Source organism: Chelonia mydas, chromosome 6 (genome assembly GCF_015237465.2).
Source record: "Chelonia mydas isolate rCheMyd1 chromosome 6, rCheMyd1.pri.v2, whole genome shotgun sequence".
Lineage (NCBI taxonomy): Eukaryota > Metazoa > Chordata > Testudines > Cheloniidae > Chelonia > Chelonia mydas.
The window spans coordinates 49995670-50023131 of NC_051246.2; the positions used below are offsets into that span (position 1 = coordinate 49995670).

Below are 27462 nucleotides of genomic sequence, written 5' to 3' on the forward strand. Positions count from 1 at the left end.
CCAAAATGGAAAAACTAGCATTTTTGCGTTGGATTAACAGTCAGTCTGAGTTTTATTTTAAGTTCTTTTATTTTTTTGTTTTTTACTTGATGCAAGCAGGAAAAGGCTATATTGCATGCTATAAAACCAGGGTCAGCTTAGCAGACTTTATTCAGCCAAGACTTCATTGGCTTAATAGAAGTCTTAACTTGAGTAAAGACTTCAAAATTTGTCCATAGGCCTCTCTAGAGAATAAACAGATCGGTAATTGACTAGAATAAAGAACAGTATTGGAGTGTAGTCTTATATATGACCTTATTCTGATTTTATGAGATACAATTTTATTTATTTATTTTACTTTCTGTGCAGGAAAATCACTCTTCTGAGCCACAAAAAAGGATATTGAAAACCCCCCTGAAACAGTCAGCTACCTCATATTCAGTATTAACGGAAATTCAGCCTGATTCTGGACCTCTGACAACACCCCCTAAATCTAAGGAAGTTCCTCATGGAGATCCATGGACACCCACTGCTAACCTTAAAATACTGATCAGCGCGGCTAGTCCTGAGATTAGAAACAGAGAACAAAAAAAGGGACTTTTTGACAGAAGTGAAATCGTAGAAGCAAAACACTGTTTACATGTATGTTGTAAAGATTTTTTGTAAATTAAACTGTGGGTTGCCTATTGTCTTGATGCAAGTCTAGATACTAAATTTTTTTTTCTTTTTTAAAAGATATGCTTTAATTCAAAAGGAATTATTTTGGGGAAGTTCTGTGTTATACTGGAAGTCAGACTAGATGATCACAATGGTATCTTCTGGCCGAGGAATCTGTATTTGTTCAGTATTGAAAACTTTAACATATACCACCACCTTTGTTTAGATTTTAATTCTGGAATATTAGCTGTTTATGATACCATTTTAATTGTTAGACCTAGCAAACACTGCTAGTTTTATTATTTTGAGGCTCACCAGCTGTTGAGGATAAGGCACTTGGTATTGTTCATCAGTCCCAGATGCTGGCAGTAAATCTGTCAAACTTAACATTTTTATGTAAAACATTAAATTCCGGTTTCCTTGTTTCTGTGCAGGAGCATTTATCAGGAGATGAATATGAGAAATCTCAACCAAGCCGTAAAGAGAAAAGTCTAGGATTATTGTGTCACAAATTTTTAGCTCGATATCCTAATTACCCCAGCACTGCAGAGAATAGTGATATTTGCCTTGATGAAGTAGCAGAAGAGCTTAGTAAGTCTGTGCGTGTACTAGTGTTTATGATTGGGAATATGTACTGACCTGTTCCTATGAATATGCTGGTAAAGCCAGCATCTCATTTTTGGTGTGTATTTTCACAGTTAAATGATGAAAACTTTTCAGAATGCAAACTCAAACTAATTTTAGTTTGTTCTTTTTTTTTTTTTTTTTTAAAGAAAGAAATCCTTCATTTTTATAACAATCCTTTTCTAAGTTTGAAATGGAAATCTGTTTCTTTAACAAAATTGTTATTCCTCTGTACATACTGTCTTATTTCAGAACATTTTAAGAAAAAGAACTTTAAATTATATATTATATAGAACATATAAATAATTACCACAACTACTGGAAATAACTTGAGTCCAATTTTTGGTTCTCCAAATTATGAGTATGATCAGTGATTGGGATGGGTGTGAAATGGGGTGGTTCTCTAGCTGCACCCACAAATTAAGCCTTGCCCAAGTGTGAGATCAAAATAAGATGTGATTTGGTGTAGACTATGTAGATTAACAGAATATGATAGTTCCTTAAATCACCATGCTGGGTAAACCAATTTAAAGAAACATATGCTAAGAACAATACTACATGATCCAAATTTTAAGATTAATGTGTTAATATTCCTCCTCCTTATAGATGTTGAACGTAGACGCATATATGATATTGTGAACGTGCTAGAGAGCCTGCATATGGTGAGTCGCCTTGCCAAAAACAGATATGCTTGGTACGGGCGTCATAATCTCAACAGAACACTGCAGACTTTGAAAAAAGTTGGCGAAGAGAACAAATACACACAACAAATTGAGATGATCAAGAAGAGAGAATATGAGTTTGAGTTAGATGGTGACAAAAATGAGGAGATGGCGACAAAACCTGTTGGCCCAAATGAGCATTCAGAAATGTGTTTTGTTGAACTCCCAGGGATGGAATTTCGGGCAGGTAATGATTTTTTATTAATGCCAGGAAGAGAATACCTCTGTAATTAAAAATATCCAAACACAGGGAAACAAATCTCTTAAACCCTAAAGCCTGAAATGCACCAAAAGTTATGCAAAAGTGTCATTCTTTTTCAACTCTTTTAATTAAGACCAAGATCCTTGTTGACCAACATTTTTGTTACTTAATTTCTGAAATATTTTTCAGAACTTTCATTTCAGATGGCATGTCACTTGATACATTTTAATCCTGTCTCCTTTCCGTATAGCTTCAGTAAACAGCAGGAAAGACAAGTCTTTACGAGTGATGAGTCAGAAATTTGTGATGCTGTTTCTTGTATCAACTCCTCAAATAGTGAGCCTTGAAGTTGCTGCTAAAATTTTGATTGGAGAGGACCATATAGAAGATTTAGATAAAAGCAAGTTTAAAAGTAAGTAAAATGCTGCTGGAGCTGTCTCAGTTGAGTCTGTATTTACGCAAGTTTTGTCTCTGATAATCTGTTTTTGATTTTTCTTAAATGGAATATTTCATCTGATTTACTATTACAGCTGTTGTTTCTAGGGATTCTTGCACACTGTAATCCTTAAACACAATGTTGCATATTGTGAAATGTAATGGGAATCTCTCTCTTCCAATAATATATTTCTAATTAAGTTATACAGGAACTAATTATAGCTTTAACACTAGGTGTCCCCAGGATCTATTTGTAGAGGGGCAACCAAAAGGGGGTGGGTGTGTGTGTGTGTGTGTGTGTGTGTATATATATATATATATATATATATATCTCTATATATCTATATACACACACACACGAAGACTTGAACAAAGCCCTACCAAATTCATGGTCCACATTGGTCAATTTAAAGCCGGGGGTTTTAAATTGGTCACTTTCACATTTTCAGATGTTTACATCTGAAATTTCATGGTGTATCATGGGGGTCCTGAGCCAAAAGGAGGGTGCGGGGGGGATTGCAAGGCTATTGTAGGGGAACATGGGATTGCCACCCTTACTTCTGCCCTGCTGCTGGCAGGGGTGCTGCCTTCAGAGCTGGGCAGCCAGAGAGGAAGGCAGCTGGCTGGGTCCCCAGCTGTAAAGCCACCGCCAGCCGAAGCACAGAAGTGAAGGTCGTAGGGTATGGGTTACCATATGACCGGTTTTCTTGCAGTCTCCCTGTCAAGGTTCCTTCCCCACTCTGAACTGTAGGGTACAGGTGTGGGGACCTGCATGAAAGACCCCCCTAAACTTATTCTTACCAGTTTAGGTTAAAAACTTCCCCAACGTACAAACTTTGCCTTGTCCGTGAACCCTATGCTGCCACCACAAAGCGTGTCAAACAAAGAACAGGGAAAGAGCCCCCTTGGAGACGTCTTCCCCCAAAATATCCTCCCAAGCCCTACATCCCCTTTCCTGGGGAAGGCTTGATAAAAATCCTCACCAATTTGTACAGGTGAACACAGACCCAAACCCTTGGATCTTAAGAACAATGACAAATCAATCAGGTTCTTAAAAGAAGAATTTTAATTAAAGAAAAGGTAAAAGAATCACCTCTGTAAAATCAGGATGGTAAATACCTTACAGGGTAATCAGATTCAAAACATAGAGAATCCCTCTGGGCAAAACCTTAAGTTACAAAAAGACACAAAAACAGGAATATACATTCCATTCAGCACAGCGTATTTTACCAGCCATTAAAGAAAAGGAAATCTAACGCATTTCTAGCTAGATTACTTACTAACTAACAGGAGTTATAAGGCTGCATTCGTGATCAGTTCCCGGCAAAAGCATCACACAGACAGACAGGCCCTTTGTTCCCCCCCTCCCGATTTTGAAAGTATCTTGTCTCCTCATTGGTCATTTTGGTCACGTGCCAGCGAGGTTATCTTAGCTTCTTTTAACCCTTTACAGGTGAAAGGGGTTTGCCTCTGGCCAGGAGGGATTTTATAGCACTGTATACAGAAAGGTGGTTACCTTTCCCTTTATTTTTATTACACTCCTGCTGGAGTTGGGGGGCGGGGTGAGACAGCGGGAGCCGCAGCCTCTCTGTGCAGGGAGGCAACAGTTGAAACTGCGGACCTTTCTGCAGCTGGGGGAGATCCTGGAGGTGGGTCTGACCTACCCCGGGAGCATCCCTGCAGGGGAAGAGGAAGTCTCATCGGTCCCATCCCCAGCTGGGACTAGCAGCTGGAGCCCTCCCCAGAGGAAGAGCCCCTAGCTGCGCACCAGATTTCATGGGGAGATCAGAGGACTGTGAAGGTCCATGATGCATTTTTTCACAGCTGTGAATTTGGTAGGGCCCTAATTATGAAGTGACATCATCATGTTGCTTATTGGTAACTGTCTTTTTCATGATGAAACTTTTTTTATTTTTTGTTTCCCCCACCATCTGCCACAAAGATTTGAGTGTCCCTGCACTAGACAAGTCTTCATTTTGGTCATGTAGCTCTGTTGGTTGAAATCTAGAGAGATTTCTAGAAGTTCAGGCAGTCGTTAATCACATTGGAGGAAGTGGAATTTAAAATGTTTTCTCTGTCAGCTTTAAGTCTGTGTATACACTAATAGTTCATATCTCCTTAATTGTGATTTTATTTGTAAACCCTCCATCCTGCTATTGATTCACAGACAAAACTCGCATTGGCTTTTGTGCGAATTCTGCATGTGGAGTAATGACAGGATCAGGTCTCAGTAGTTTCAATTAGTAGTTTCCTTTACACTGCATCATGTTAAAATTATTAGGATCTGTGTGTTTGTTTTTTCTTTCTCCCCCAGGAACTGGTGTGTCTGACAAAAAGCATTCCAAGGGCCTTGGTTATATTCAGGGAGATAGTATCTTTTTGTAAACATAACTAATGTATTACCACACTCTTGATTAACAAGGATAGCCCTGAATTTTGTGGGTGATTTGCCAGGTTTTGTATTTTTTTTTTTCAGTGGGAGAAACTCGGCCTGAACGTGTTCTGGTTGAAGTCAAGCTCTTTGGTGGTAGTTCAGTTGGTTTTTAAAACTTGCAGCTAGTGATGGTATCTGAAATTATTAATCAGGATATGGTGGTGTATCGAAAGATTCTGCAGGTGAATGATGAATCCAGTGTATTTTAGGATATTTCTGTTCCTCCTCCCACCTATTTCTAGTTGCTGGCTTTCAGTGTAAGGTTTCTCCACGTTTCCACAATATAGAGGCCCAGGTATTAAAAAAAGCTTGGTTGAAGACTAAATTGTTCTTAAAGAATCCAAAACAGAGTTTCTCGTATGAGTGACTGCAGTCTGGCTCCAATAACCTCAGCTGTTGCTTTGGATTGTGTAACATAAATACAAGAGCATGTTCGGGGATTGGGAAACATCTTTAGCCTAATGTGAAATAAGTATGACTTAAAGTGTGCTTCTAATGAACCCAGAAATGCTATACAGAATTCATTAACGTATTTGTTTTATTTCAGCAAAAATTAGGAGATTGTATGACATAGCTAATGTTCTCAGTAGTCTCGAGCTTATCAAGAAGGTTCATGTTACAGAGGAGAGAGGCAGAAAGCCAGCATTCAAATGGACAGGACCAGAGGTTTTACCAGGCATTCAGGGTAGGTGTACTACTTAGCTTTCTTTCTGCTGTCCCAATTGGCATGAATTGCAGTTTTTACCCTTGAAAAGCTTAGACCGAAAGACGGTTTAGAGAAAAATTAAAGGGTCTTTTTTCCAGTTTTTTAAATAATTCGTGCACTGTAATCACCAAACAAATATTAAAAGAACTGTTTTATTGTTCAGGTTATATATGATATTATTTTACATTTTCTGTTTTAGATACAAAACCTGTAACTACTACCACTTCCTTGATTCCATCTAATTCTGCAAAATCTAAATCTCCCAAAGAGCAGTGTTCAAAAAATCTCTTCCCTTTAAGAGGCAAGCAGAGCTTCACTCGGCATCCATCTCTAATAAAGCTAGTAAAAACTATAGAAAGTGACCGGAGGAAGATCCATTCTGCTCCAAGCAGCCCCAGCAAGACAAGCACAAGTATGTAGTTGAAAAGCAAACTATTGTATCTTATTCTGGATAGGCTGTTAGACAGACAAGGTGAGTGAGAGAGAGAGTTCAGATAGTTCAATCTTAGTCCTGCCATGAGTGTAGGGGAAGAGACTAGACGACTTCTTGAGGTCCCTTCTGGGCTTATGATATTGTATTTAACGTGCCTCTCTGAGTACCTTCCTCAGGTCTGGGAAAGAGCTCTGTGTAGCTCGAAAGCTTGTCTCTCCCACCAACAGAAGTTGGTCCAATAGAAAATATTACCTCACCTACCTTGTTTTCCTAATATCCTGAGACTAACACAGCTACAATAGTGCATACAACAATGGATATGCTATTAACATATTGTATAGGATCTCTTGTTAAATAGACATTGATATTTAACCTCTTCAGGCATGCTTGAAATACAAACACAAGTTCTGGTTGACTGATACTGTCAAAAACAGGCATAATGGGGGCCAACAGAGAAGTTTGGCACTTAGTAATATATGTACAGTGCTTTACATCTGAGGTCTGAGAAGATCGATAATGAGGACAGATTCCATGTGCTTTGTCTTCTGAAACTAATCCATATAACAAAATATAGGAAGCTGTTCCCTCTTTGATGGACCAAATCTTGACCTGGTGTCAGTAAGTGTAACAATAGAGTTGCAGCCATTTTATTCCAGGTCCAAATTTGACTCACTGTTTGTAATTGCCTGCTCCTGTTACTGGGAGTTACATATCTTGTGTGCTTTCACAAGTATTTTTTTATAGTGTTGTGTTTAATAGCCTTAAGTATTCTGTTAGGAATATGTTCTATGAATATACATACTAGACCTTTCTCTGCACTGTGGCTAGGTTTGGCACAATTAGATTTTTATACTTTTATAACTTCAACCGATAATATTGATCATTTTTAAGCAGCCTTTGCTATTTTTATCTATTTTTAAATTTTTCATTTCGAGGAAACTCTGGGGAGCCAGAGAATTATTATTTAATTATAGTAGACGTTGAAATTCAAACAGTTAAAGCTTTATAACCGTTAAAACACATATTGTCAACATCACATGCCAAAATATATTAAATGTCCTTAAATCAAATTCTAAGTTCTCAAGTAGCATTTTTCTTTCTTTGCTTATCTGTACATTTCAATTATGGATGGAAATATTTTTTGTCAGCGAAACTAACGATTCTTGACATTTACTGATAAAAATCCAATCCTGTCAAGCCTAACTATGATGCAGCCCTTCTGAAAGGGCCACATTTAAAGTTGAGATGACCATTTATTCTTCATGTAAATGCAGTTCTTGGGCTCAGAGTCTGCCAGCCAAAGTATTAATTAGTGCCTCATGTTGTCTTTTGTGGATTGTTCTCTACAAAGAACTGAACTGAGGCCGCCAACTTAAGCCACTATCCAACTGACATATCCAGCCTGAACTGTAACTGAATGGCAACATGGAGATGAAAGGCCCTGTTACTAAACACTTAAACCATGCAAACTGTATAAATAGGTATTCTTAAAAGTGAATCCAACTTCTATTTATGGCTTTTTTTCCCCCCCGAAGCAGATAATGATCAAAATTCATCATCCTTGCCAAGTAAAATGGCTCAGCTTGCAGCAATTTGTAAACAGCAGTTAGAAGGACAATCAAGGTATGTTTACACTAGTGTTATAGCGGGAAGCTTATTTCATCATTGGGCCAACAAACTTGAAGTGTATTTAGTCAGCTATTGTGAACTAGAGTCAGCCAGTCGGTAACTGTTAAACTCAATAATTTTCAGTAGCATCATTTTCACTTTATTTAATGGATGGAGTAGTGAAAATTGCATCAACTTACTCTATTATTCTGTGTCATGACATATAATGACGAGGGCACTTCTAAATATATTTAAGTGTGTATTTCTTGTTTTTTCCTTTTTAGAGAATTAAAGATGAAATTGACAAGATCTACCTTAGAATGTAAATTGACCTCTAGTGATGAATCTCTTCTGAAATGTGAACCTAATACTACATCATCTTGTCAAACTCCATCTCTTGTTCAGCCATTGGGGGTCCTGCCTCTTATCCACAATGCAGTTTCTCCTCTAATGCTACCTCAAACCCATTCTGCTATTTCATATGCAATATATTTGCATCCTTCCCAAGCCCAGACTGTGACTACCTACAGCCCAAGTTTTACATTACAGTCTGTGCCCTGTCCCAATGTGACTGGAACTAAAAGTGTTTTCAATGCTAATTCAAAAATACTACTTAATCAAATGACCACTGAAGAGGGGGACAGTAATACAGGTGAAGGTGATGCTGGGAACCTGATGGCTAAAGAGAGACAAGTTACAAAAATTGAGTTTATACCAGAGAAGTGCCTTAAAAGATCTCAAGCATTACAGGAGAACAGTTCCATTAAAAAATGTAGAAGTGATGAGAAAAGTCTTGAAGATGTTTATACAGTAAGTAATATAAGAAAAGGTATAGTTTTTTACTTTAATATTGTAGTGTGTACAAAGTGCTTGGGATCCTAGTAGAAGCCATAAATAAATTCATTGTATAGAACATGGTTTCAGGAGCAATCATGGAAACTCTTAATCCTTTGGTTGAGTTTTGTACAAATGTTCTTAAACCTTGATGGAAGTACATTGTTCTACAGGCCCATCAGTGGTTGGCTGCACAAAGGGATATCATACCAGTCTTACTGAGTGAGTGCTGCTTCTTGTTTGAAGGTGGTGGGGAGAGACATAGGTAGAAAGATTAAACTGAGTTAAGGGGCTGCTCAAATTCATGTAATTCCGATTTATGCAAATGTTAAGTGTTTGTAATAATTGTGAATAGACTTACACTTAAGGGTGAATCTTGAACTCGCCTTTTTTGAGAGTGAATGTCCATCAATCCTTTGCTCATAGTTTGCCTGGTGCTTGGAAAACATTCAGATATAATATATAGTTCTATCAATCAAAGCATATCTTTGCAAGGCTGAACCTTGAATCAGGTTGTCTCTTAAAAAATAAAGTTTGATTCAGAAAAATAAGAACCTACCTAGAAGTGTTTACAGAGCATTTTAAAAGCATAACGAAAAACTAAATCTGGTAACTTGATTTGCCGTCTGCCAGGGGCTGTGATTCAGTCTTTCGGGAGTAGTTCAAGCACTTCTCAGCTCACATAGTGGCAGGCATTCAGCGTTGGCTTTATGGATGATGAGAGGGAAAGTGGGGATATAAAATTTTATCTCGTGCAGGGGTAGACAAACTACGGCCCGCGGGCCACATCTGACCCGTCAGACCTTTTAATCTGGCCCTTGAGCTTCTGCCGGGAAGCAGGGTTGGAGGCTTGCCCCGCTCCGTGCATGCCGTGGCGCCGCACAGCTCCCTGGAAGCAGCCAACATGTCCTCCCTCCGGCTCCTATGCGTTGGCGCAGTCAGGCACACTGCCCCAAGCCCCGCCCACTGTGGCCAATGGGAGCTGTGGGGGCGGCATTTGTGGATGAGGCAGCACGCAGAACCGCCTGGCCGCACCTCCGCATAGGAGCCGGAGTGGGGGACATGGCGCTGCTTCCAGGAGCTGCTAGAGGTAAGCGCCGACCAGAGCCTGTACCCCTGAGCCCCCCCTGCACCCCAACCCCCTGCCCCAGCCCTGATTCCCCTCCTGCCCTCCAAACCCCTTGATCCCAGACCAGAGCCTGTTCCTGTACCCCAAACCCCTCATCCACGGCCCCATACCAGAGGCCATATTATCAGCCGGAGGGGCACCCTAACTCACTGCCCTAGCCTGGAGCCCCCTCCCACACTCTGAACTCCTCATTTCTGGCCTTACCCCAGAGCCCACAACCCCAGTTGGAGCCCTCACCCCCCCTCTAACCCCTACGCCCAATTTCATGATCATTCATGGTCCACCATACAATTTCCATACCCAGATGTGGCCCTCAGGCCAAAAAGTTTACTCATCCCTTATCTAGTGTTATTAATTCCCAGCACCCTATGTAATGGGCTATGGTTATACCATGAACCAAAATATTAAGAGAATAAGAAACTGAAACTTCTTGTGCCAGATCTCTAGGTATATGTGAGCTGCGCTGGTGCTCTTGGGGACTGGGGACATGGATGTCTTTCTGACCCTTGTTTCTCAATCGTGGAGACCAGTTGATGACCAGTTTGGCCTCCTAATGCACATTAGCAGTCCTTAGGCTGTTCTCTAAGTTGTGCTTGCTAGGACAGATCTAGATCATCAGTGCAATGTGTTCTGATCATGCCCCTTCCCAACCATGGAACATCTAGTATGCTGGTGGGGGCAAAAGTGGGTAATGTAGAGCCTGCCGTGCTGGTACTTTTAGGTTCCTGCAGTGCAGAGTGATAGGGTGGGGTTTGATGCTATGGCTTCTTAATAGGGGGCTTTTTCCAGTAGTATCCACAAAAGATTAATGAATGAAATCAGTTTTTGAGACATAAAATTAAAATATCTAATATAATGAAAGTAAATACGTTATTAAAAATATATACTTCTTAATTACACCTACTGTAGATATCTAAAACCCATCTTTAAAATGTCTTTGTTTTTTTGTCTGTATGTACTACATAATTTTTCAGGGAGATTCTCTTAAGGGTGAAAGACCATCTTCTAGAGCTGTGCTCTTGGAGCCTGAAATAAATAATTTCCAAGAGGGAAGCCGGAACAAATCTGAGAAACTAGATCAAAATATGGAATGTTGCTTTGATCATGAAAGGAGAGAAGGTCTTTCAGAAGATAAAAGCAGAGCCAGTACTACACAAGAGATGCCTGTTGCATTTGCTGTTCCTGCTCATGAGGTATACTTTCCACTGATTGGAGAAGTACAACTTCCCAAAGATTTATTACTTTCAGAAGCAGAAATCTATCAGTCAAAGCATACATACAGGAAACCTCTGTGATGCATTTGGTTTTCAGTCTACTCTTAAGCTCTTGTTTCTCATAGGACTCTACTGTATTAGGCAGACAAACAGGGGAGGTAGAAAAGACTCATCAGCAATATTTATAATGGAGGTGGCTTATGAGGAAAGGTAAATAGAAAGGAGCATAAATATTGCCAAATTAAATGTAAAAATGTAATAAGAAAAGCCAAAAAGGAGTTTGAAGAACAGCTAAGCAAAAGCTCAGAAGGTAATAACAAAATATTTTTTAAGTAAATCAGAAGCAGGAAGCCTGTTAAACAATCAGTGGGGCCCCTGGACGATCGATATACAAAAGGAGCACTTAAGGACGATAAAGTCATCACAGAGAAACTAAATGAATTCTTTGTTTCAGTCTTCACGGCTGAGGATGTTAGGGAGATTCCCAAACCTGAGCCATATTTGTAGGTGACAAATCTGAGGAATTGTCAAAGATTGAAGTGTCACTAGAGGAGGTTTTGGAATTAATTGAGAAACTTGACAGTAACAAGTCACCGGGACCAGATGGCATTCACCCAAGAGTTCTGAAAGAACTCAAATGTGAAATTGTGAAACTATTAACTATGGTTTGAAACCTGTCCTTTAAATCAGCTACTGTACCCAGTGACTGGAAGATAGATAATGTAACGCCAATATTTAAGAAGGGCTCTAGAGGTGGTCCTGGCAATTAAGTCTAACGTTAGTACCGGGCAAATTAGTTGAAACAATAGTAAAGAATAAAATTGTCAGACACGTAGAAGAACATAAATTGTTGCACAAAAGTCAACATGGTTTCTGTAAAGGGAAATCATGTCTTACTAATCTATTAGAGTTCTTTGAAGCGGTCAACAAACATGTGGGGGATCCAGTGGACATAGTGTACTTAAATTTCCAGAAAGGCTTTGACAAGGTTCCTCACCCAAGGCTCTTACGTAAATTAAGTTGTCATGGGATAAGAGGGAAGATCCTTTCATGGATTGAGAACTGGTTAAAAGACAGGGAACAAAGGGTAGGAATAAATAGTAAATTTTCAGAATGGAGAGGGGTAACGAGTGGTGTTCCCCAAGGGTCAGTCCTAGGACCAGTCCTATTCAACTTATTCATAAATGATCTGGAGAAAGGGGTAAACAGTGAGGTGGCAAAGTTTGCAGATGATACTAAACTGCTCGAGATAGTTAAGACCAAAGCAGACTGTGTGATTGGACAACAAAATGGCAAATGAAATTTAATGTGGAATAATGCACATTGGAAAAAATAACCCCAACTACACATACAATAACATGGGGGCTAATTTAACTACAACTAATCAGGAGAAAGATCTTGGAGTCATCATGGATAGTTCTCTGAAGATGTCCACGCAATGTGCAGCGGCAGTCAAAAAAGCAAACGGGATGTTAGGAATCATTAAAAAAGGGATAGAGAATAAGACGGAGAATATCTTATTGCCCTTATATAAATCCATGGTACGCCCACATCTTGAATACTGCATACAGTTGTGGTCCCCTCATCTCAAAAAAGATATACTGGCAATGGAAAAGGTTCAGAAAAGGGCAACTAAAATAATTCGGGTTTGGAATGGGTCCCATATGAGGAGAGATTAAAGAGGCTAGGACTTCTCAGCTTGGAAAAGAGGAGACTAAGGGGGGTTATGATAGAGGTATATAAAATCATGAGTGGTATGGAGAAAGTGAATGAGGAAAAGTTATTTACTTGTTCCCATAAGAACATGGGGTCACCAAATGAAATTAATGGGCAGCAGGTTTAAAACAAATAGAAGGAAGTTCTTCACTCAGCGCACAATCAACCTGTGGAACTCCTTGCCTGAGGAGGTTGTGAAGGCTAGGACTATAACAGGGTTTAAAAGAGAACTGGATAAATTCATGGAGGTTAAGTCCATTAATGGCTATTAGCCAGGATGGATAGGGAATGGTGTCCCTAGCCTCTGCTTGTCAGAGGGTGGAGATGGATGGCAGGAGAGAGATCACTTGATCATTACCTGTTAGGTTCACTCCCTCTGAGGCACCTGGCATTGGCCACTGTTGGAAGACAGGATACTGGGCTGGATGGACCTTTGGTCTGACCCAGAATGGCCATTCTTATGTTCTAATGTTCTTATCTGATAAGTTGACTTCATTAGAAATTCTGCTGGAGAGTCTTTAATTTTCCTCTTATACTTAATTTCAGAGGTTTATTTGGTTTAGAGTAAAAGTATGTGAATTCTCACATGACTAATCCAAAAACTTCTTATAGTTCTTAACTTGTAAAATTTTTGATCAGCATAGGACAATGCTCAAATTTAATGGCATTGCCATATAGTGAGATCTTGTAATTCTAAAACCTGATTCCTTTTTTAAAAACAGTTATTTCGTATTCTATTAAGAAATATATATATCTATAAACCCCTTGTCAAAATAAATGAGCAGTCTACTTTTGTTTGTTTGCTTTTTCCAGCACTCCACAGTGGGTCTCATCATTAATGTGTCTGTCTGTGTCTGGGATGAGATGTGAGTTCTCTTGGCACAAACAGATTTTTATATCAAAAAGGTATTTTACTCATGTTGGACTCTTGCATCAAAAGTCTCATCTGACTTGAGAATGGAATGATGTTGCCATCTGAGTCCAGGCTTTGGTTTGTCAAATTGTGCATTCAAAAAAACGGTCAAAGTTTGCTTTAAAAACATGTCTGGCCTAATTAGAGGTTAACAGAAATACAGCACACTCTACTTCTTGAGGAAAGGGGGGCTTTGAATGACATAATGGAGATTGCCACCAGCTAAAGATCAGTGTTCGAGGGGGTCTTGTCCAAGCCTCTGGCAGAAGTCAATCAACAGAAAAGGATGCAGCATAGGACCTAGAGAGAATGAAAAATAAGGACTTCCTCAGGAATAAAAATTATCGCTGCAGAAACACATCATGAATATGTTTCTTATTGCACCTGTACGAAAAGATTATCCTTTCTTTCTCAGACCTTGTTTCCTTCAGGGTATATTATTCCTCTTGCTCAGTGCACGCAACATGGCAACGAGGCCATTTTTTCTAATGAGGAAAAGTCTGGGATACGTTCGCTGCCACACGTGACCTACAGTTCACCCATTGCAGGTATGTATATATACACAATATATAATTATTTATATACATTTAAGTTCTCTGGTTTTGAGCATTGTGGACCAATTTCACACAACAGAAGTCAGTGAAACTATACCAGGGATGGATTTCACCCTGTAGGAGTCTCAGGGTGTATCTACAGTGCAATAAAAAACCCACAGCAGTGAGTCTCAGCGCCCAGGTCAACTGATTCAGTCTTGCAGGGCCCAGGCTGCAAGGCAAAAAAACTAGCAGTGTAGACAGTTGGGCTTGGGCTGGAGCCTGGCCTCTGAAACCCTCCCTCCTCATAGGGTTTTGGAGCCTGGGCTACAGCTCAAGCTGGGATGTCTACACTGCTATTTTTAGCCCCCCCAGCCTGGGCCCTGCACTGACCTGGACTCTGAGACTCATTGCCATGGGTCTTTTACTGCAGTGAAGACAAACCTTCATCTGTTAAAGGTTGATTTTTGATTTCCACCTCCATTTTTCTTTTATAGGTGTCATTCCAGTGACTGCTTCTGAATTTACAGCAGTTAATATTCCTGCTTTTCATGTCACACCCTTGAAGTTAATGGTATCACCATCTTCTATAGCAGCTGCACCTGTAGTAAACAGCTCATATCTTAATTCAAGCCATAGTAATCCTGTCCAAAACCCAAGCTCTTCAATTCTGAACTTTACACTACAACACTTAGGACTCATACCTGCTGGTGTGCAAGTTTCTTCAAATCCTATGCTTCAGCCAGTGCCAATCTCTCCAAAACTGGAGCATGTTAGTCCTGTTTCAGAGAATGTGAGCTTGCAACAAGAAAAAGTGTTTAAAAATGAATCACAGATAACTGGGTGTGACTTAAATGGAAAATCAGTTGCAGTAATTCCTTTACAGCAGGTAAGATAACTATCAAATACAAGTTTTCCATCTTATTTTAAGTGTTAGATATTATTTATAGTATAGTAGTGCCCAAAAGAATCACGGAAAATTTGAGTAATGCACAATACAGATTGGTATTATTGCTAGCAGGGTGGATTGGTTTAAATCAAAGCAATTTAAATCACCTGTTTTAATCATGGCTTAAATCAGCAATGCTTTATTTAAATAATAGATTTTAATCTTATTTTGCATTTGTTGCGAGATTGATTCTCATTAGTTAAAACTTGTTGATTTGCAACTAAATATAGCCTTTACATGAAGTTTGGTGTTTGTTTGGTTTTTTTGCTACCCAGCAGGATGCACTATATCTATATCTATTAAAGCTATATTGTATAGCTTAACTTGCCTTTATTCAGACTCTTAATTTTTACATTTTATTTGTTAAGAAATGGGGAATGAGGTATTTCTTATTTACTATGTCATTCATTTTTGTAATTGCGATTAGTGTCAAACTATTGGAAATTTTAGAAGTAAATTAAAAAGCACAAAAGAGCACTTTAAGTTGTTTTAAGGTAGTTTTATTTAACCAACAACAACGTGTTGGAAACATAAGTAAAAAAAGTTTATCAAAGTTTATTAAAACATGTTTTGCCATTTAAAACTAACTGATCCATTAAACAAAGTATCTGTAGTTAGAGAATTGAACTGATTTTCTAATTAGTAGATCTCATCCTCTTATATCTAATATTTATTCATAGATTGATGAAAGGGGCTTTTCTGCTTTTTCAACTCCTAATTGGTTTCTTAATTTTGAATGAGCCAATCATTGAACTAATTTAGTTCAGTAAACTGAAATGAAGAAAATGTTCTCTCTGCACCTACAAAAGCTGGCATAGCGTTTCAATAAACTCTAGGTCCAGGTGCTTAGGGGTGACTTCCAACAGTTGAGTGGTTTGACTTCCTTTGAAACTTGGAAGCATACATTACTTTTTAAATTAATTTAAATGATTTTAATATATGATTTATTTTTAAAAATTAAATTTGTATTATAACTTTAATAAAAAGAATCCTATTTAAATAAACTTTTTAATTTTTAATAGACTTTTATCCTCCCCGATTGCTAGAATAGATGGAGGGGTTAACTCGATACCTTGGTAGGTAGGGTGGGACTAAGCCATGAGGAGTCTTCAAGAGACAGACAAGGAACTTGTTGTAGAGAACAGGGAGCCAGTTGGGGGAATGTAAAGAGTGAGGTTTAGCAAGGATCCAAGACATCTTAGCAATAGCATTTTTGAATGAACTTGAGAGGACACGATGGCATTTATCAAGGCCAAAAGAAGGAAATCTTCTATTTTACTTTCTGTTTCTTTCTTCTTGAACTCTTATTCCGCTCATGTTATTGTTTATGTACTTAATGTTAAGTGTCAGCTCCTGGTTCTACCTCAGATATGCACTAATCCAGGGGTCGGCAACCTTTCAGAAGTGGTGTGCCGAGTCTTCATTTATTCACTCTAATTTAAGGTTTTGAATGCCAGTAATACATTTTAATGTTTTTAGAAGGTATCTTTCTATAAGTCCATAATATATAACTAAACTATTATTGTATGTAAAGTAAATAAGGTTTTTGAACTGTTTAAGAAACTTCTTTTAAAATTAAATTAAAATGCAGAGCCCCCTGGACCGGTGGCCAGGGCCCAGGCCGTGTGAGTGCCACTGGAAATCAGTTTGCGTGCCGCCTTCGGCACGCGTGCCATAGGTTGCCTACTCCTGATTAATCCATGGAGTAGGATAATATGCATAGTTAATCTGAGGGCAGAATTAGTCTGCATGTTTTGCAGGATATCGTGTTGCCTAAGGGGTGTTCATAAATCTTTGCTCTATAAATAATACATGGGATTAGAAGGGACAAATGACACTCATAAAACAGGTATAAATACACGCTTTCCAATATACCGAGAGTGTCAGAATAGACTAGTCAGATTCTTTTTATAAAGTCTTAACAAGGTTTTTGAAAATTCTAGCTTTAAGTGTCTCTAATGAAACAAATGTTCTTTTCCTTTCCAATCAGACTACTATTCCAGTGAAACCCGAAGAGCAACAGGCAGTGACTGAAAATTTTTTCCATACGCCTGGAGGGCCAAATGCAATTTCTAGCTTTGCTTCGTCTCCTGCAGATTCAGATGGTGCTGATAGAATTTCACGAGGAAACTTGTTTGCCCCACAAAGAAAACTTGAAGTGTCAGAGGACCAACTTTGACTGGGATGTCTGGCTGTTAAACTTGTTCTGTGGATATATTCGCCAGTACAACATGTTGCATGCATCTTAGCATTGTGATTTGGAGGATGTATACCCTGGAAATGAATTGTAAATGCATTAAGAAGTCCTCAATACTGGAAAACCCTTATTTAGTGCTTAGGAGTAAAATTGGCTGTTTTTTATAAAAGCAAACTAATGTCCATTAATTTCTGCAAATGACTTGTTTAAAGCATTACAACCAACTATGTACCTATTGTCTGTTTTACTCTGAATAACAGTACAGAGCAAAGTAAGCTCTTGGTTATAATTTGTTATGTACAGAAACTGAGTAAATACAAAACCTCACAGTATCAGTACATGTTTTGCACAATGAAAGTACTGTGAGCATGTAATATATTGTATTTTTAAATAGAAAAGGCTATAGTTAAATATTTTCTACTTCTTTTTACTCCTACGTTCTTTCAATAATGATCTTGTAAAGTTAGTAAAAAAAAAAAAAAGTAATCAAGTATGTAAATTAAGAATTATTTATAATGTATTTTTAATCAATTTGTTCACATTAAATTTAAGGCTAAACTTTCCAATTTTAAGTGATAAGGGTATTGTTTAATCGAATGAAATAACCACAGCAACTTACACATTGTATGTCAAGTAAGATCTTTTTTATGTTGTTCTGTGGTAAGAGCTTCTCGCTATTAATTTGCATTATCGGAAGAGGAAACTAGTATCTTTATCAGAAGGCTGATATCTTATAGATATGAGACAGACTTTTTGAAATTGCCCTCATCGTTTTGCATCTGCAAATAACTAGGTGTAAATAACGGTGCCCTTTTAAGTTTTGAATTCACATTAACTATTGAACTCAAAGGAAAACAGTCAAAACTGTAGAGTTTTGTATGGTTTCAGGTTCAAGCTAGGTAAATCCCTCACTAGAGCTGGTTGAAAATTTTTCATTGGAATGAATTTTCCAACAAAACACAGCCATTTTGCAAAACTGAAATTTTATGAGAGAATTTTGGTTTTGCTAACAGTTTTTTATTCGAATTTTCCAGATGGTGTGTGGAGGAAAAAAAGACAGTTCCCTGGCTCTTAGAGCTGGAGTGGGTTAGTGGAGAGGCAGAACTCCTGGGCTCTCTGCCTCTCTAGGAGGATGGGGCTCTTGTCATTGAAATTTCACAAGTGGAAAAGAAGCTGGGAAGCCAAAAAACCAAAACACCTTTTCTGTAATACCCTGGGGGGAGAATAAATACAAATTTGAGGTTTTGACACCTCATCCTGCTTCAGGACAGAACCTCTTCCGCATGAACCTGAAGAACTTTTTGTGGACCAAACTGAAACTCTATGGCCAACAACCTACTTTCTTCCTCCACTGACCTCTGAGAAGTTTGCAACTGGACCCAAACTACAAACGGGCAATCTCCAAATCCATAATCCACTATAAATCAGCATAGCTTCTCTTGCTATTGCACAAATTTGAGAACCTGGCACAACTTTCACATAATCTGGCCTGCATTTTGTGTGTGTAACGATCCAAAATTTATTTTTTGTAATATAGTGCTGTGTCTATAGCTACCGTAGCTTCTTTCACCATAGCAAATGTTTTCTTAAACACTGGGTTATAGAAACGTTGAGAGTCAAATTCTGCCTTGATTTACAGCCCACGGAGTTCCCGTTGACCTCTGTGTAAAGGAAGAATGTGGCCCTAAATAAATGATCCACAAGAACCAAAATTCAGATCCAAATCTGAACTCTTCCAAAATATAAGGATGCCTGCATCGGTTTTCTGTTTTAGCCCATCAGACAGCTCAGCTGGATCGGAAAGTAGATGGCATTTGGGCCCATCTCTCTCAAAAATAACTTTAACCCGTATTGATGTGAAAGGAAAAATCTTACACAATGGAAGTTTACTGGTGGTGTGGACCTGTTTGAAAGTTTTCTCTTGAAACATATTTGTACAGTAAAGGAACTACCCTCAGTTTAAAAATACACCTTGCTTAAATTCCCTTAGGATTCCGTTCACTGATACCAAAATTATTTTCCCTCCCTCACTTTGACATAGAATTCCTAGGAGAAGGCTTTAGGTCAAAACATTCCTAACTCATTTTCTGTTTTCAGCATCTTTTGAATTAATATTTAAAATTTTCAATTTAAGCAAATCTACCCCCTATATGTGCAGCCCCCCGGCACCTGTTTGTATTATTTCAGAGCAAGTAACCTTTCTCCATATTTTAGAACCCACTAAGGCAGGAAATAAAGAGCTTAAGCTGAATCCTCTGGTTTGGGCGAGAGGGGGGAGTTTGTGTGGTTTCCCTCCCTCCACCACTTCTGCTTTAAGAATTATAAAGAAGGAAAGGATTCTTTCCTGCCTGTTTTTTATATGAGAAATTCAGGTCTGGTCTAACTTGGAAGAACAGGATAATGAGAATACTGAAATGGTAACATCACAAGATGCAAGAGAGTGAAAGCTGAGCGTAGGGATGTAAATAGTGTTTTTAAAAAGTAAATGTTTATTAAAATTGTATTGGTTAAACGTTTAACCATTAGGCTACATTGCCGCCCCGTGTGCCCGGAATCCCAGCTGCTGGCCGCGCGCTTGGGTACTCTGCTCCCTGCCGGCCCTGCCTGCACCTGGGGTCCCGGCTGCCGGCAACTGGGACCCCATGGCATGGGTCTGGCAGCCAGGATCCTATAGCATAGGGCCAGCAGCTGGGACCCCTGGTGTTGGGCCAGCAGTGGAGTCCTGCAGCAGACTTTAAACAACCAGAACACGTTACTGATTACATACATGCTTATAGGTTAACCGGTTAACATTTTACATCCCTAGCTGAGTGGGAAAAGCATTTTTACTCAAAGCATTTAAAACTTTAAAAACAAATTTAACATCTATGCCTAACACTTTAGAGAAAGGATGTCTTTGTCAAAGATTCAACACCCTCAAACTCCTCTTTCCTTCTGCTAGGAAAAAGCAGAAATGACTCATACCTGTAAGGTTAAAAAAATCAAGTTTATATTACAAAGGGGAAAACAATCAAATCATTTTAAACTTTTTTGTATATGTTGTCAGAGTGGGTAGGAGTATATCATAAACCACATGAATGGTCAATGCTAGCTATTAGGGTGTTGCCTTTAAGTTCTGCCTATCCAAGCTATGAAAGTTTGTATATGTTTTCTGATGTCAAGTCACTCTTAAAAAAAAAAAGAAAAGGAGTACTTGTGGCACCTTAGAGACTAACCAGTTTATTTGAGCATGAGCTTTCGTGAGCTACAGCTCACTTCATCGGATGCATATGCTATGCATCCGATGAAGTGAGCTGTAGCTCACGAAAGCTCATGCTCAAATAAACTGGTTAGTCTCTAAGGTGCCACAAGTACTCCTTTTCTTTTTACGAATACAGACTAACACGGCTGTTACTCTGAAACAAGTCACTCTTGTGACTCTTGGTTGTTGTCAAAATTCAGTTAGTCAGTTTTGTGTGTTCCAGCACTTTGCTTTGTTCGTTTTGCAGACTGAAGACTAGAGTTCTACTCAAAGTGAGACATTCCTGCATTCCTCTGAAGATCTGAATTTCATTTGCTGCTCAGCTGAGCTCATTGCTCCTTCCACCTGTGTAACCTATTCACAGACATGGCCTGACTACCTGATTCATTCTCCTGCAACTACTAGCAAACTTCCTTTGATCTCCTGGCAGCCATCACTTTCTTTGATATGCTGCTTTCAAGCATGAGAAGTGCTTTTAGTCCCTACACGTTTGAATTGTCACATTCTTCCCCAAAGAATTGCATCTCACATCACCACTGAATTAGAAAAATTAAAGCACTTGCTCACTGATTGTACACTCCAAGTCTCCATTTCCAAATCAGTGTTCTGGCCAGAGATTGTATCTGCTGTGAACATAAAAAGCCCAATTCTTCTTTTCGCCCAAGCGCTCATACTTGCACTCTGAAAGAATTAGAAGCTGTATCCTTTGCTTCATCAAGAAAATTGCTGGACCCATCCTCTCAAAGGGAGCATTAGTCAGTACCTCTGAAGTTTACTGGGCTTTCTGTACCTATGTCGATTTTCCTATGAGTGGTTATGAGACGAATCCTCCTGAATATTGTGGAAAATGACATCCCATTTAAGCCATTCCTCCCTTGTGAGGCCCCTGCAATCCCAGGCTGAAATTTACATATGCCTGGTCTGGCCTGGCCTAGCCTTGCTGCTGACAAAAGTGATAAGCAGCTGGTTTGTTCATGTTTCTAGATTCCAAGGTAGAGCCATACCATTAATTGACCAATAATAAGAATATAAGTACCTGGTGGTCATAAGCCTAGGAGACTCCTCCATGTATTCTAATCATGAATTCAGCAGTGCCTTTAATTCCCCTGCTCCATAATTTTAGAAGAAATGTTCAAACCAGATACAATTGCTGCAGTTGCCTCTGCACTTGGCCTCACCATCTCTTTTCCAAAACTTTAATGCAATACATCACAAAGTCATTCCAGCGTCTTCCTTTAAATCCCTTCAGCCTGGTAGATGACAGTAGTTCTGCCCTAAAATAGAGACACAGGTATTCACAGGGGGACCTTTGGTGCCTAGCTCCCACTTTAGGTACCTATGTCCAACATTTAGATGCTGCTGGCATTCACAAAATCCAGCTCAGCTGCTGCCTAAATTCCTTAAGACACCTACATTTCTGCTGTTAATGTACCCAAGGTGCCTTTATTTTGGCAGCAGGGCATAGAATCATAGAACTGGAAGGGACTTCGAGAGGTCATCTAGCCCACTCCCTTGCACTCATGGCAGGACTAATTATCTAGACTATTCCTGACAGGTGTTTGTCTAACCTGCTCTTAAAAATCTCCAATGATGGAGATTCCACAACCTCCCTAGGCAATTTATTCCAGTGCTTAACCACCCTGACAGTTAGGAATTTTTTCCTAATGTCCAACCTAAACCTCCCTTGCTGCAATTTAAGCCCATTGCTTCTTGTCCTATCCTCAGAGGTTAAGAAGAACAATTTTTCTTCCTCCCCCTTGCAACAACCTCTTACATACTTGAAAACTGTTATCATGTCCTCTCTCAGTCTTCTCTTCTCCAGACTAAACAAACCCAAGATTTTTTCAATCTTCCCTCATAGGTCATGTTTTCTAGATCTTTAGTCATTTTTGTTGCTCTTCTCCAATTAGTCCAAATCCTTCCTGAAATGTGACGCCCAGAACTGGACACAATACTCCAGCTGAGGCCTAATCAGCGGCAAGTAGAGCAGAAAAATTACTTCTTGTGTCTTGCTTACAACACTCCTGCTAATACATCCCAGAATGATGTTTGCTATTTTTGCAACAGCGTTATACTGTTGACTCACATTTAGCTTGTGGTCCACTATGACCCCAGATCCCTTTTTGCAGTACTTCCTAAATGGAGTACTTTGCATTTGTCTTTATTAAATTGCATCCTATTTACTTCAGACCATTTCTCCAGTTTGTCCGGATCATTTTGAATTTTAATCCACTTGCAATCTCTCCTGTCTTGGTATCGTCTGCAAACTTTATAAGTGTACTCTGTATGCCATTATCTAGATAATTGATGAAGATATTGAATAGAACCAGACCCAGAACTAATCCCTGTGGGACCCCATTCGTTATGCCCTTCCAGCATGACTGTGAACCACTGATAACTGCTTTCTGGGAATGGTTTTCCAGCCAGTTTTGCACCCACTTTATAATAGCTCTGTCTAGGTTGCATTTCCCTAGTTGGTTTATGAGAAGGTCATGTGAGACAGGATCAAAAGCTTTACTAAAGTCAAGATATACCACACCTACCGCTTCCCCCATATCCACAAGGCTTGTTACCCTGTCAAGGAAAGCTATCAGGTTGGTTTGACATGATTTGTTTTTGACAAATCCATGCTGTTACTTATCACATTATTATCTTCTAGGTGTCTGCAAATTGATTGCTTAATTATTTGCATCATTATCTTTCCCGGTACAGAATTTAAGCTGACTGGTCTGTAATTTCCTTGGTTGTCCTTATTTCCCTTTTTATAGATGGGCACTATATTTGCCCTTTTCTAGTCTTCTAGAATCTCTCCCGTCTTCCATGACTTCTCAAAGATAATTGCTAAAGGCTCAGATATCTCCTCAGTCAGCTCCTTGAGTATTCTAAGATGCATTTCATCAGGTCCTAGTGACTTGAAGATATCTAATTTGTCCAAGTAATATTTAACTTGTTCTTTCCCTATTTTAGCCTCTTCTGTTCCTACCTCATTTTCATTGGCATTCACTACATTAGACCATAGGCACCGACTTCCCCTCTTTCCCGTGTGTGCTCAACCCCCCTCTGCCCTGGCCCCACCCCCACTTCACCCCTTCCATGAGGCCCCGCCCCTGCCCTGCCTCTTTCCACCCCTTCCCCAAAGTCCCAGCCCCAACTCCACCCCCTCCCTGCCAATATTCCAACTCCTTCCCCAAATCCCCACCCCGGCCCCGCCTCTTCCGCACCTCCTCCCCTGAGTGCGCCACATTCCCACTCCTCCTCACCCTCCCGGAGCCTGCTAACACTGCCAAACAGCTGTTTGGCAGCAGCCAGGCGAGAAACTCTGGGAGGTAGGCAGAGGAGCAGGGACACAGCATGCCCAAGGGAGGAGGAGGATGGGGGGCGAGGGGAGCTCGGCTGCCGGTGGGTGCAAATCACCCACTAATTTTTCCCCATTGGTACTCCAGTTCCGGAGCACCCACGGAGTCGGCGCCTATGCATTAGACATGCAATCACCACCAGTTGGTGAAAACTGAAACGAAGTCATTAAGCACCTCTGCCATTTCAACATTTTCTGTTATTATTCTTCCCCCCTCGTTGAGTAAGGGTCTACCCTGTCCTGGGTCTTCCTCTTGCTTCTGATGTATTTGTAGAATGTTTTCTTGTTACCTTTTTTGTCTCTGGCTAGTTTGATCTCATTTTGTGCCTTGGTTTTTCTAATTTTGTCCCTACATACCTGTGTTATTTGTTTATATTCATCCTTTGTAATTTGACCTAGTTTCCACTTTTTGTAGGACTCCTTTTTAAATATTTAGATCATTGAAGATCTCCTGGTTAAGCCAGGGTGGTCTCTTGCCATACTTCCTATCTTTCCTACACAGTGCCCTTAATAATGTCTCTTTGAAAAACTGCCAACCATCTTCTATTGCTTTTACCCTTAGACTTGCTTCCAATGGGATCTCACCTACTAACTCCCTGAGTTTGCTAAAGTCTGCCTTCTTGAAATCCATTTTCTTTATTTTGCTGTTCTCCATCCTACCATTCCTTAGAATCATGAACTCTATCATTTCATGATTACTTTCACCCAAGTTGCCTTCCACTTTCAAATTTTCAACCAGTTCCTCCCTATTTGTCAAAATCAAATCTAGAACAGCCTCTCCCCTTGTAGCGGTCTCCAACTTCTGAAAGAATTTTTTTCCCCAGTACATTCCAAGAATTTATTGGATAATCTGTGTCCTGCTGTGTTATTTTCCCAACAGATGTCTGGGTAGTTGAAGTCCCCCATCACCATGAAGTCCTGTGCTGTGGATGATTTTGTTAGCTGTTTAAAAAAAGCCTCATCCACCTCTTGTTCCTGGTTAGGTGGTCTGTAGAAGACCCCTACCATGACATATACCCTTGTTTTTACCCCTTTTATCCTTACCCCTTTCAACAAGTCTGTCTCCTATTTCCATCTCAATCTCAGTCCAAGTGTATACATTTTTAATATATAAGGCAACACCTCCTCCCTTTTTTCCCTGCCGGTCTTTCCTGAGCAAGCTGTATCCTTCTATACCGATATTCCAGTCATGTGTATTATCCTACCAGGTCTCTGTGATGCCAGCTATGTCATAGTTGTGTCTATTTACTATCATGTGCACAGCTGCCTAACTCCTGACACTGCCCAGCAGCTCAATACGTAATTCATACTTAAGCCTCAATGGGATTCAGGCACTAGATGATCCACCACATCTTTTGACTGTGGGGCTTTATCTCGTAGATGTGCTCTGAACATGTCTAAACCCACACAAAACAGACAGAGGAGGAAGATACACTTACAATCCACTTACAATCTTTAGCTTCAAGGTAAAAACATTTCCCCACGCTGTGAAAGACCTGTGTTCCTAGCAGAGTGTTCTGGGGTGGATGGCTCAGTCTCCTGGTGAAGCTGTTCCACTACGTATAAGTATTAATCATTGGAACACTGACTTGAACTTGAGTTTCCTGATTCTTAGGGGAGGGCCCTGACCACTGGGCTAGACCAGTGGCTCTCAACTTTTTGAGACTACTGTCCCCCTTTCAGGAGTCTGATTTTGTGCCTTGGTTTTTCTAATTTTGTCCCTACATACCTGTGTTATTTGTTTATATTCATCCTTTGTAATTTGACCTAGTTTCCACTTTTTGTAGGACTCCTTTTTAAATATTTAGATCATTGTAGATCATTGAAGATCTCCTGGTTACCCCCAAGTTTCACCTCACTTAAAAACTACTTGCTTACACAATCAGACATAAAAATACAAAAGTGGCACAGCACACTATAGCTGAAAAATTGTTTACTTCCTTATTTTTGCCATATAATTATAAAATAAATCAATTGGAATATAATCTTGTACTTACATTTCAGTGTATATAGAGCAGCATAAGCAAGTCATTGTATGAAATTTTAGTTTGTATTGACTTTGTTGGTGCTTTTTCTGTAAGTTTTTTTTTTAAAACTAGGCAAATATCTAGATGAGCTGATGGACCCCCCTGGAAGTACCCCAGGGGCACATGTACCCCGGGTTGATAACAACTGGGTTAGACAGTCAGTCTCTCTTTTTCTGGTCCCATGACTATATATACAAAGTGGTATAGCCTGTAACAGTTGTAAGGGGAAGGGTTTTTCTTGAAAAAAGACTCACCAGAATTAACTGCATAACTCCAGGAGAGGAAGGTTCATGGCTGCGAATCTCAAGTGGAGATAGGCAGCCTCTTTAGCCTCAAGCCAAAATGCCTAATTTTCCTCAGCATTGCCTACTGGCTAGCTTAGGCAGCTCCTGGCTCAGCATGTTGATTTTTGCGAATCCCATTCTGAGACACCTCCCCAGACACTGTACTGGAGCCTGGTTACCTAACTTATGCATTGTGGGATTTACAAACGCACAGAAAGCAGTTAGATGCCTATCTCCCACTGAGGGTCAAGCAGGTTAGGTGCCTAACTCCCATTATACACTCAAGTCCCACTAGTGTTCTACCTACCTCTTTAGGCACCTAAATACCTAAAGATGGAAATCTGGCCCTCAGGCAAAGTATTCAAAAGTGGCCATTAACTATGCGTGCCTCCATTTTTGGGCACGCAGCCAGACATGACAAAGGGCTCATAACTAGGGTTGCCAACTTTCCAATAGCAGAAAACCGAACACCCTTCCCCCGCCCCATCCCCAAGGCTCCGCTACTCCCCGTTTTCAAGGGCCCGTCCCCCATTCACTCCATTCCCCCTCCCTCCATCACTTGCTTTCCCCCACCCTGGCTCATCGGGCTCGGGCAGGGGGTGGGGTGTGGGCTCCAGCTGGGGGTGCGGGCTCCAGGGTGGGGCTAGAAATGTGGGATTCAGAGTTCAGGAGGGCGCTCTGGGCTAGGGCGGGGGTGAGGGCTCTGGTGGGGCTGTGGGCTCTGGGTTGGGGCTGGAGATGAGGGGTTTGGGGTGCAGGAGGGGGCTCTGGGCTGGGGCTGAGGGGTTTGGAGTGTGGGGGGGGTGAGGGCTTTGGCTGCGGTTCCTGGTCAATGGGAGCTGCGGAGCCGGCCCTCGAGGTGGGCACAGCACACACAGCCCCCTTGGCTGCACCTAAGAGCTGGAGGGACATGTAACCGCTTCCTGGGAGCCACGCGGAGTCGGGTAAGAAGCCTGCCCCACTGCGCCTTTTTGACCAGGTGTTCTGACTGAAAACCGGACACTTGGCAACCCTCCTCATAACTTTCCAGAGTGCTGAGGACATACAGTTCCCATTTATATAATGGTAAGTGGGTCAGTCAAGGCAGAGCAAGATTTAGGGCAAAATTTGCAGATGTACTGAAGAAGACTAAAGCTCATTTTAAAAATGAGGCACTCAAGACTGCAATTATCAAAGGAATTAGGCACCCAAATCTCACTGAGATTTAGACACCAACTCACTTAGGCTGCTTGGAAAATTCCAGGTTAGACACTTAAGTTCCAGAGATTTC

At 40.2% G+C, this 27462-nt stretch overlaps 1 protein-coding gene across 7 annotated transcripts in view; it reads left to right on the top strand.

Annotated features, from left to right (window-relative positions):
* E2F8 (E2F transcription factor 8) overlaps nucleotides 1-17848 on the top strand; it is a 20525-nt gene extending 2677 nt beyond the window's left edge. For 4 of the 7 annotated variants that reach the window (XM_037899957.2, XM_037899958.2, XM_043549365.1 and 1 more), the window contains 12 exons: nucleotides 349-621; nucleotides 1071-1227; nucleotides 1867-2169; nucleotides 2435-2596; nucleotides 5601-5738; nucleotides 5959-6171; nucleotides 7728-7815; nucleotides 8085-8610; nucleotides 10738-10956; nucleotides 14022-14154; nucleotides 14637-15028; nucleotides 17079-17848. In XM_037899957.2, the coding sequence (XP_037755885.1) occupies nucleotides 349-621; nucleotides 1071-1227; nucleotides 1867-2169; nucleotides 2435-2596; nucleotides 5601-5738; nucleotides 5959-6171; nucleotides 7728-7815; nucleotides 8085-8610; nucleotides 10738-10956; nucleotides 14022-14154; nucleotides 14637-15028; nucleotides 17079-17267 (2793 nt within the window). In that variant the 3' untranslated portion in view covers nucleotides 17268-17848. The remainder of the gene's footprint in view (nucleotides 1-348; nucleotides 622-1070; nucleotides 1228-1866; nucleotides 2170-2434; nucleotides 2597-5600; nucleotides 5739-5958; nucleotides 6172-7727; nucleotides 7816-8084; nucleotides 8611-10737; nucleotides 10957-14021; nucleotides 14155-14636; nucleotides 15029-17078) is intronic. The other 3 variants (XM_007067937.4, XM_043549366.1, XM_043549367.1) reach the window with 1 other exon arrangement.
* The last annotated feature ends 9614 nt before the right edge of the window (nucleotides 17849-27462 follow it).